Source organism: Physeter macrocephalus, chromosome 19 (genome assembly GCF_002837175.3).
Source record: "Physeter macrocephalus isolate SW-GA chromosome 19, ASM283717v5, whole genome shotgun sequence".
Lineage (NCBI taxonomy): Eukaryota > Metazoa > Chordata > Mammalia > Artiodactyla > Physeteridae > Physeter > Physeter macrocephalus.
In genome coordinates, this window is record NC_041232.1 from 84075084 (window position 1) to 84086644 (window position 11561).

The following is an 11561-nucleotide window of genomic DNA, read 5'->3' on the forward strand; positions in this document are numbered from 1 at the left end:
GGCCGGCCTGGAAGAGGTCTTTTTTTTTTTTTAGAAGAACATTTTTCTTTTTTTATTTAATTAATTTATTTTTGGCTGCGTTGGGTCTTCGTTGCGTGCATGGGCTTTGTCTAGTTGCGGTGAGCGGGGGCTACTCTTTGTTGTGGTGCATGGGCTTCTCACTGCGGTGGTTTCTCTTGTTGCAGAGCACAGGCTCTAGGTGCGCGGGCTTCAGTAGTTGTGGCACATGGGCTCAGTAGTTATGGTTCTCAGGCGCAAGAGCACAGATTCAGTAGTTGTGGTGCACGGGCTTAGTTGCTCCGTGGCATGTGGGATCTTCCTGGACCAGGGATCAAACCCATGTCCCCTGCATTGGCAGGTAGATTCTTAACCACTGTGCCACCAGGGAAGTCCCCAAAGAAGTCTAACTTGAATCGCATTCTCAGTAGCATACTTTTCACTTTGACTCTTTTAAACTTTCCTAATGTACTTCAAGTCCCCAGTTTCCCTTTTTCCCTTCTTTTCTACCACTTCCTCCTTTAATCTTGGCAAATCACCTCACTCCTTTCCTACGTCACAGGTAGAAATATAAGTTCTATCGTCTATTACCTGTGGGAACTTAATGAAGTTATTTCACTCCTCAGTGACTCTGCTTCCTTCACTGCAAAATGGGAATAACCACAGTACCTATCTTATGAAGTGGTTGTGAGGATTAAATGAATTAATATATAAGAGTTGTTTAGGCCACTGCCATGGTGAATGCTTAGTAAATATTAGCTGTTAATATTACTGAGAACACAGAGGCCAATGACATGAACTCCATTATCCAAACTCCTCTTCACCTAAAAAAAAAATCTCTGTCACTATCCATCACTGCCTTCCTCAGAGTAAAAGACTGTCTTATTTTCTTTCTTTTTTTCAATTAATTAATTAATTAATTTTTGGCTGCGTTGGGTCTTCGTTGCTGTGCGCGGGCTTTTCTCTAATTGTGGCGAGCAGGGGCTACTCTTCTTTGCGGTGCGAGGGCTTCTCATTGCGATGGCTTGTCTTGTTGCAGAGCACGGGCTCTAGGTGCACGGGCTTTAGTGGTTGTGGCTCACGTGCTCTAGAGCGCAGGCTCAGTAGTTGTGGAGCATGGGATTAGGTGCTCCAAGGCATGTGGGATCTTCCCGGACCAGGTTTCGAACCCGTGTCCCCTGCATTGGCAGGCAGATTCTCAAACACTGCACCACCAGGGAAGCCCCATGGTTACTTTTAGAGTTGAGACAGTAAATGTTTGGCCCAAAATTTACCATGAATCAAAGATAATTTTGCATTTAGTCAGTGTGCCCTGACCAATATTTTTAATTCTACCATCACTAAACTTATCTCATTAGGTAAAATAAGTGAGTTCACTGCAGACGTAACAACTCCTGGGATCTCTGAAGGGAAGAGTAAGTCCCAGACTGAGAAGCAAGGACCCTGGGGTAGAGGAAGGCAGGGACAGGTCTGCCTCCGAGGGACAAGAGCAGGGGACACCGAGGCCAGGAGAGTTAGAACACACACCACTTGCCTTGTGACCCAGGCTCAACACAATGCTCCTCATAAGAACAAGCAAAGCCACCAAAATTGAGGGCCCAGTGGAAGATGGGTTATGATCTAAGAGGGGCTATTCCTCTATCTACGCTAGGATCCATCTTGAGTTGGAATGGCCAAAAGATGAGAGGACAGGACAGGCTACAGTTGAGACTGAAAAGGAGGATTGAGGGTGGAACCAGTCCTCCTCAATACCAAATCATTAGGCCTATTTTTCCTTTTATATCTAGTGTTGAGAATAAAAACATTTGGCTAAAACAGGCAACTGCATGCAAGAGAGAAATATAACAAGCTGTCAGGAAATTATCCACGCTGGCCCAATAGCCATTCTGTATCGATTTTCTAATATTTTACACTTGAAAACTTTCACTTATTCATTCAATAAATAACTACTTATTGAGTCTTTTCTATGTGCCAGCATTCTTCCAGTTGCTGGGATATACCGGGGAATAAAGCAGAAAAAAACTCCTGCATTCACAGAGTCTACATTCCAGTGGAGGGAGACAGATAAGCAGTAAACATGAGAAATAGGTTACACGGTATGTTAGAAGGTGACATGTGCTATAGGAAAAAGAAAAACCAGAGCAGGGTGGTGGGGTCCAGAATGCAGGGGGCTGGGGGGATGTCCAGTTGTAAATGGGGTGTCAGGAGAGGCCTCGTTGAGAAAGTGAAGGAGTGAGCATGCTGCTATCTGGGGGATAACCTTCCAGTGCAAGGGGTTATGGTGGAAGGGTTTCTGGCACGTTCTTAAAAAAGCAAGGGCATCAGCATGCATGACGCAGGACGTGCCAGAAGGCGGTGGGACCTTGTAGCTGCCTTACAGGCTTGGCTTCAACCACGAAAAAAAGGGAGCCGATGGACGTGTTTTTTGTTTTAACTCTTTGTGTTGAAAATAGCTGCAGAGAGGTGCCATGTGCCCATCACTCAGATTCCTTCAATGGGCAACATTTTCCATCACTGTAATGCATCGTCAAAACCAGCAAATATCTTAAATAGGAGTCCCTAGACTGACTTAGAGTTGTTGTGCGCGCTTGTGTGTGTGTCTGGCCTATCTCTGCGTCCTGGTCTGTGGCACTTTCCCACATGTAGAGTCACAGAGCACAGGACCATTCGGCCACCACAAAGGCGCTCCCCCCACCCCTGCAGTCCCCCTCCCCCGCCACCTATCATCTGCTCTTCACTTCTGTGACCTTGTCGTTCTGAGAATGTCACAGAAATGGAAGCACACTGTGTGCAATCTTTTGAGACTGTCTTCTTTCACTTAGCGTAATACCCTTGACACCCAGTCAGGTTGCTTTATTCCCTTTACTGCTGAGTTGTCTTCCCTCTACGCATGCACCAGTCTAACCAGGGACCCACTGAGGAACATGTGAGTTGTTTCCAGTTCGGGGCTTTACAAATAAAGCTGCCAGCCCAACAGCCACTCTGTATCAATTGTCCAATATTGTTTATACTTATAAACTTTTATTCATTCAATCAATCAATATTGAGTCCTCTCTCTGTGCCAGCATTGTTCTAGTTGCTGGGATTTGCGTACAGGCTTTTATGTGGACATAAATTTTCATTTCTCTAGGACAAATGTCAAGGAGTGCTACTGCTGGGTCATAAAGTAAGTCTATGTTTAGCTTTTTAAAACAGGTAGATTGATTTCCAGAGTGTCTGTACCATTCTGCATTCTCACCAGCAATGCATGACCAATTCAGCATTTCTACATCCTCACCAGAATTTGAGTTACCAGTATTTTTTATTCTAACAAGTATGTTATAGTATCTCACTGTGGTTTTAATTTGCACTTCCTTAGCAGCTAATGATGTTGGACATCTTTTCATGTATTCATTTGCCATTCATATATCTTCTTGGAGGAAATGTCTATTCAAGTCTTTTTCCCATTTTCTATTTGGATTATTTGTTTCCTTAGTGTTGAGATTACAAAATTCTTTATATATTCTGGATATAAGTCCTTTGTCAGATATGAGATTAGAAAAAGTTTTCTCCTAGTCAATGGCCCCGTCATTTCATTCTATTAACAGGATCTTTTAAAAAACTGTTTTTAATTTTTATGAAGTCCAATTTATCCACTTTTTTCTTATATGGATCATGCTTTTGCTGTTGTGTCTAAGAACTCTGACTAATCCTAAGTCTCTTCAAAATTTTATATTTAGATCTATGATCTACTTGGGGTTAATTTTTATATAAAGTGTGAGGTTTGGGTCAAGATTTATATTTTTGACTACTGTTGTCCAATTGTTCCAGAACCATTTGTTGAAAAGGCTGTCCTTCCTCCATCAAATTGCTTTTGCATCTCTGTCAAAAGTCAGAAGTATTTGCATGGGTCTATTTCTGGTTTCTCTACTCTGTTCCATTGATCTACGTATATGTCTCTTTGCCAGGACCACGCTTTCTCGATTACTGCAGCTATATCCAAAGTCTTAAACTGGGTGGTGTCATAGCCACTGAAGGGTTTAAACAGGAAAGTGATAGGATCTGACATCTTAAAATAGCACTCTACTACCAAAAGTACACAGTCGGGGTGAGGGCCGCCAGGCTGGAGGTGATGGTGCTTGGAGCAGGGAGACGGCGTAGAAGGGGAAAGATTAGTCGAATTCTGACTCCTTTATAAAGTTGACCCCACAGAATGTTCTGGGGGATTCAGTGTGGGTGTGAGAGAGAGAGAAGGATCAGACATGACCCCAGGGTTTCGACCTGAGCAAATGGATGGAAGTGTCATCACTGAGATAGGGAAGGTGGCAGCAAGATGTGTGAGGGAAGGTCAGTTCAGTCTTTAACATGTTGGGTCTGAGAGGCATGTTAGAGATCTGAGTGGAGATGCAAAGTGAGCTGCGGATACAAGAATCCTGAGTGTAGGAGAGACATCTTTGTGACCTGCAGATAGAAATCCAGGAGTTGTCAGCACATTTAAAGTCGTGACAACTGGATGAGACGGCTGAGGGAAAGTGGAAAACACTGGGCCCCGGGGCCTCGGACGCTGCAGGATGAGACAGAATATCCCCTTTTCTGGTAAAAGACATTGGGCGGCGACCCGAAGAGGGTGGTGAAAGGAGGGCACACCAGGCAGAAGGGAAACTGCACAAAGGTCTTAAGGCAGAAACAAGCCCGACTTGTTAGGGACACAGAAAGGTGTGGAGGGCAAGGCGACAGTGTTACCAGCTGAGGTGGGAGAGGAAGGAAGGGGCCAGATCACGCAGAGTTTATTACACCAGGAGAGAGATGGCATTTTATTCTAAATGCATTGGGAAGCCATGGAAAGGGACTAAGCAGAGAAATGACAGTCTGTTTCTACAAAATGAAGTTTCTTATGTTCTTCTAGAAATTACATTCTTTAACATAATAACAACATACACTACCTGAACTGAAAACTCATAAATCAACAACCAATGTGATGGAACCACTGAAATCCTGAAGACTACGTCAGGGCACGAGCTCTAAAGAGGAAGATAGTCTAACAACTAGAGCCACGAGAAAGGAAGGTGAAGACGGATGACAGTGTGAAGGAAGGAGGGAGAGAGCCTTCCCGAGTCCCCCAGGAACCACGTGTAAGTGAGAAGGGGACGTTGGCGGACAAGGAGACACGGTACCACCCACAACTCAGAGGGCAGGACGGAAATCAGCGAGGGGGTGGGAAGGCGAGGGCAGGGGATTAGCTAAATCCACAGAAGTTTATCAGAGCAGCAACCTCATCAGATTTCCATTCAGAACAAGCCCTTCCAGGCCAGTTATTTAAGAGGCCTTTAGAAAACAACATTGAACCTCTGCACGCATGCCCAACAATCTCTTTCTTGAATGAAATAATACAGATTCTTAAAATCATCCAGATGTCATCTGTGTTAGGAACAAATGGCATCCTTGAAGACTCCTCCAGAGCTTTCTCTACTTAAAAACTCCCCATGGGCAACTGGAATGGCTGTTTTCTCCACCTTCTAGAAGGCAACACAGTAAAACTACAGCAGATGGAAAGAAAAGCACATTTTAGCCCTTTGACCTTCCAAAGTTTTTCTTTTTATTCTTTCACAACTTCCCTTTGCTTTCTCCATGGTTGCTATGGAGAACTCTGGATATGGGTGTTGCGGGGTTGGGGGGCGGAATCCCAAAGCAAATAACAGCAGCTGTGTACCAACTGGATGTCTGTTTTCTTTTAAAGCTGTACTAGTTATCTTAGGTCCCCTGCCCTAGTCACAGAGTTAGTGTTTTCCACTTTCCCTCGGCCATCTCATCCAGTGTCACAACTTTAAATGTGCTCACAGCTCCTGGATTTCCTCAACATATAAATTCTCACATTCACCATTGTGAGATGAGGCTCTGATGCCTATTTACCCAAGATGCCTGAACCACCTTTACCACCAAGGATCCCTTTATATTTTCCTCCTATGGATTTCTTATTTTCTGAGTTTTATTTACCAAACTATGTATGTTAAATAATAATAACGTTTCCATTTCACACTCATCAAAGACATTTGCAACTGCAGCTTTTTAGTAGTATAAGATTCAGGATATTATCAAACTTCCTTGAAAAAAGCAAAGGCATTTGGGATTTTAGCACTAAATATGACAGTCCTACCAACAGTAAAGATGTAGGGTCCTCTGTGTTTTTCAAAATTAAGGACACTGAGTTTCAAGCACCCACACTCTCTTCCTGGTTCCCCAGGGCACTGAGGTCCCCCAGGCTTGGAACCACTTGTCTCTGCAAAGCAGGCGGCCATGTTCAAGGAAAACAACAAAAAGTAAGTCCCTAAAACAAAACCTGCTATAGAGAATACTGCCTAAGACTCAAAAGGCAAAAGTGAGTCAGAAGCCAACAGCTTTGTAAGGCAGAATGCCGTTAAAGAACATCTAAGATGCAGATACAGAGCATCAGAATTCCAAGATCACCAGAAAAAGTTCTACAGAAACAAGTTTCCATTTTGATCATGTAAAGGAGGAGGACAACTTGATACAAAATATTATGCTTTATAATATTTTTCAGGAAGGTGTCTATTTCACAAATTAAACACATAAAGACTTGAACTGAAAGCAAGTTAATATTACTGCCATCAATTATGTGATATTTTCTTCTCATATTCCACAGCACTCAAAACCTGAATAAATGCTACTGCCCAAATCACAGAAAGGGAAAAGCAAACCATTTTTCTCCCTGGCCCCAAATGCCTGCATTTTCATTCAAAGTTCTACAATCCTTAACCTTGCTAATGATATAATCAGAAATGACAAGACTCAAATTCACAAATATAAGTTCAAAAACTGTAACTCAGAATTGAAAAACAAAACCCACCTACTTCAAAATACGTAGGCAGGGACTTCCCTAGTGGCAGAGTGGTTAAGAATCCGCCTACCAATGCAGGGGAAACAGGTTCGATCCCTGGTACGGGAAGATCCCACATGCCGCAAGGCAACTAAGCCCATGCGCCACAATTAGTGAACCTGCACTCTAGAGCCCACGAGCCACAACTACTGAGCCCACATGCCACAACTACTGAAGCCCGCACGCCTAGAGCCCGTGCTTCGCAACAAGATAAGCCACCGCAATGAGAAGCCCGCGCACCGCAACGAAGAGTAGCCCCCGCTCGCCGCAACTAGAGAAAGCCCGCGCGCAGCAACAAAGACCCAACGCAGCCAAAAATAAATAAATAAAATAAATAAATTTTCAAAAAATACGTAAGCAACAAGGCTCATAATCTCATAGATCAGTATCAGATAGTAACTGAACACCTGCTGCTATTGAGATTGCCGGCAATAAGGAGCCACTCTTCCCTCTCAGGTGTCTACCCTTCTCTGGAAAACAAAACAGCTTTATAAGGCTATTATTTCAGGAGGTGGAGCTCACTGCACAACTTAGAAACTTCACTTGTGTTCTTGACCAGAGGGTATAATTTTTATAATGCTCTCCTGTTTCAACATCACCTGCCAGATTTACACCTTCACCTAAAATCTCATGTTAGCACTCAGCTCCATATGATGCTACAGAAAGAAAGCCACACCCCACACTGACCTGTACAGGTATAGGAGTTTGCATTTACTGTGAAGACCATACACCTGCCTTTGTGTTATATGTTTAACCAGCATTATTTTGTTTCTTATCATAACCCCTCAAAGTTGGCACTATTGTCATCCTCCCATTTTACGTCAAATAAGGCATATGAGGCATAGAGAGCGTAGGCACAGACTAGGACCCCCTTCCACCCATCACAGTATATATTGTATTCTCAACATGAATACAGACATGCATATAAATCTATGATATATACGGAGATCTAGCCCATAATGAAAGTTCACTATTTAGAGGTAGGAAGGCAAAAAACAAACAAAAAACTTCTTTCATATTTGGGTAAGTTAGGTAAAGTAGAATATTCTTTAGTTAACACGCAAAGGCTTCATGAATTTCTGGAGCTTTTAAATGATGGAAGAAAGGGGGCAGGGCACGGGGGGAGAAACAGATCTTCTGGGCTCCTTTCTCTGTTTCAAAAGAAGGGATGAGATAAATAGCACTGCGCTAATAAAGTAATGGAACAGGAGGAATCTAGGAAGAAGTGACAATTCTGGCAGAGCGCCCTGCGGGTCTCTGAAGGAGAAGTGTGTTGAAGATGCAGGAAGCCACTGGCAGAGAATCCTAGGATGGCGAAGCTGGGGCAGGAAGCCAAAGCCTAGGACACTGCATTAATCAGAGATGGTCACAAAAAGTGAAAACAGATAGTGAAAACAGTAAATAGAACATATGTCCCCTAAAAGTAGAATCAGATGTTCTGGGAAGGCTGGCACCACCGATGACCAGCTAGAACAGGTTGCGTGAGCCTCCTCCTCGCTGCATACCTTCATCCTTCTGATCAGTCCCATTTCACAATGTCAGCCACTGTCCTGTTCTACCTTAATCCAGACCAGCTCCGGTCTGTCACCGCTGATGTTAGGCCCTACTCACCAGAGTCGATGTCTGACGCCTCACACAGCCACTCCGGGTCCACTCCCCACCGCTGAACTAGACTCTGTTTGATACAGCACAGCTTTGTGTGTAATAATCCCTGCCCACTGCATTGTTTTCTGTGTTATTCCTGCTTCCTCAAACGGAAACTTCTGAGAATAGAACTGATATCTCTTCCTCTCGAGTTCCACAGTCTCCACTATAAGAACTCAGCAGATACAGGATCACTGATCAAAAGGAAGGGCGTTGAGTGAGTACCAGAGAGCAGTGGTGTCGCAAACTCAAGTCACAGATAGGCTATTCTGGGGAGTTTCTACCAAGAAGCAATTAAGAAAAGTTTAGTTTATAGGAACCGCTGTAAACTTGTTTTTATGTATCTCAATATAAACAGTAGTTTTGAGTTTTCCTGCTATAAGTATTAGTTATCAAATATTAGTGATAAACTCATCGCATTTTTCTTGAGAGATGTTCTCCCCAAGCTACTTTTAAAGAAAGAGTATTGAAAACTGAGTGAAATATAAAGGAATTTGCTGTCAGCTAATTCACCCACTGAACAGCTGGTTTGCATCTATTCCCGTTTCGCTTAGAAAACCTTGTGCAATTCCTTTTCTGCCTCATAAGAATGAAATGTAAATGGTTTATAGTAAAGCTTAATAATCTTCTCTTCCTTATCTCCTGAGAAATGTACCCATAAAAGTTATGCAAAATATATCTTAGGGCAGTGATTCTTGACTAACAGTGACTTTGTTGTCCCCAAGGGGACATTTGGCAATAGTTGGAGACATTTTTGGTTGTCACACCGGGGGGAGGGGGTGATACTAGCATCTGGTGGGGGGAGACGATGGAGGCCCCCTGTACAACACAATGAATAGGACAGACCCCACAAAAAAGAAAGAAAAAAATGGCAAAGCTTCATAACGTAAAATATCCTATTATTTTATAAATGCTATTCTTTTTTATAGACACAAATAAAGAAAGCACAAAATGGATCTTAAAATTCTACAATTACATATACCATGGGAAGGGGGAAGGAACAGTTTTAATCAGACATCTGGTATCAATTAGACCTGATGTTATGATGCAGGATTATTAGTTCAAGAATCTCTAATAGCAAATAAGCTCTGTAGCTCAGCAGAAGGAACAGGATAGATCAGATCCGACCCCTACTATAAAACACCCTTAACCAGATCAGGACACTATTTTATCTTCTGGCACATCACCTGAGGACAATTTAACAGTAATATATCTTACTAATAACCATCAACTTCAACCTTTAAAAAAAATTTTTTTAAACATTCTCTACAAAATCAATGTCCTTTGATATAAATTGTGATCCAGCTCAGACCAGGCCTCTATCCTCATTTTCCTCACGAACTATGTACAAAATTCCCATCACTAAGCATTCCTGTCTATTGTCTGGGGAAATGAAGGAGAGTAAGTGTTACATTAAGATTTATGACTGAAACTCCCCCACAGTGATATAACACAGCCAGAGGCAGCAAAGAAAAACTCCTTAGACTTTATTGCAAAAATTATAATCAACGCAAAGAATCTTATCAAAGGAATGTTTTCCTCAAAGTTGAGCAAAGTTACTTTACGATTCCCAAAGCTGCTTAAGGATGAAGTCGCACTGGCGTTTTTCACTTCCCCGTCCCTCTCCCTTGCTCATCAAAGCCACACACATACCGCCATGCTCACTCGCAGGAGTCCAGCACTGTACCTCACCGAAGTCGTCACTGGATACCTTAAATATCACTGGGCGCCTTCTAGGTGAACAGCGGGTGGGTGGGCGTGGATGGTGGGGTGGGCTTGTGGATGCCAGGGGGAGAGCCGGCGCAGACCACACCTGGACCTCCGAACTCAAGGTCCCCTCTTGTGAGATCCCACAGCTCTCAAGGTGGGTGGTCTCCAACCGGCTCCAATTAGGAATCCACTCCAGGAATAATAAGTGGGACGACCCCTGTCCTAGATGAAGACCTGGTCTATGCACACTCAAGGATAAAAAGGATCTTCAAAAATCCTTCCGCAGTTGCGCTCTCTCTTAGGAAGACAGCTCCAGACGAGACTTCGTTTCCCACGAAGTGCGAAGTGGTGCTCTCCTACATGCCCGCGCAGGGTCTCGGGAGACAGTTTCTGCCCTACAAGGGCTGCTAAACTGGCTCACCTGGCCGCGGCACTGACTTATGCACCTCCAGGTGTGAACACGCGGGTGCGCAGCCTCAGATGTACAAACTCGGGGTCCGCTCCCAGATGTACAGACTCGGGGTGCACACACAAGTATGCAGACGCGGGGAGCCGCTCCCAGGTGTGCAAAGCCGGGTGCGCACGCACTGGTTAACACACTCAGGTGCGCACATAGAGCCGGGCAGGTCAATCCCACCACGCTGCGAACGACAAGTCTCGACAGGGAACCCCCAAACTCCGGTCGGCATCCTGCCTCCACCAACTCACCTCCTCCAAAAATTTGGTCACATCGTACACCTTGTAATGCAGGATCAGCCAGGTGCTCTTGCTGTGGTTGTGCTTCTGGATCTCTTCCAGGGTATAGTACTTCACGGCTTTGTCGGATTCCTCTGCCATTTCGGAACGCGGCGAGCCTCAGGCCCTAAAACGAGCAGCGGAGCCGGGCGGAGTTCAGCGGGCGTCTCCGCGAACTTGCCCCGGGACATTCCCCACAGCCCTGCTCAGCGCCTGGGCAGGGAGGCAGGCACTGGGGTGGGGGTGGGGGGAGGCCGAAGCAAGGCCTCCGATGATTGGCCAGAATTCGTGTCACTCAAGGGTCCCGCCCTCGACCGACACTCCACCAAATCCAACGGGCCGCGCCCAGTGCGCGAGTGTTGATTGGCTGCAGAAGGTGCCCTTCACAATCACAGCTGCAGGAGCACGCGGAGGGCGGGGCTCCCTTTGCGTCTGCGCAGAAGGCGGTGGCGCGAAGATCTGGCGCCAGGGCTTGAGCTCTCGGGTGTGGGTGTTCCTGGCGGACAAGGCGAGGTGGCCGGCGAGGGAGGGTCCGATGGGGCGGGCGCAGAGTCCATCTTGTGCAGGGCAGCGACCCCACATCAAAATCGCCGCGATTTCC

At 45.0% G+C, this 11561-nt stretch overlaps 1 protein-coding gene across 2 annotated transcripts in view; it reads right to left on the bottom strand.

The window, feature by feature from the left end:
* Positions 1-11197, bottom strand: part of CYB5A (cytochrome b5 type A) — a 30565-nt gene extending 19368 nt beyond the window's left edge. For both annotated transcript variants that reach the window (XM_055080530.1, XM_007116216.4), the window contains exon 1: positions 10934-11197. In XM_055080530.1, coding sequence (XP_054936505.1) covers positions 10934-11062 — 129 coding nt within the window. In that variant the 5' untranslated portion in view covers positions 11063-11197. The remainder of the gene's footprint in view (positions 1-10933) is intronic.
* Between the last annotated feature and the right edge of the window lie 364 nt (positions 11198-11561).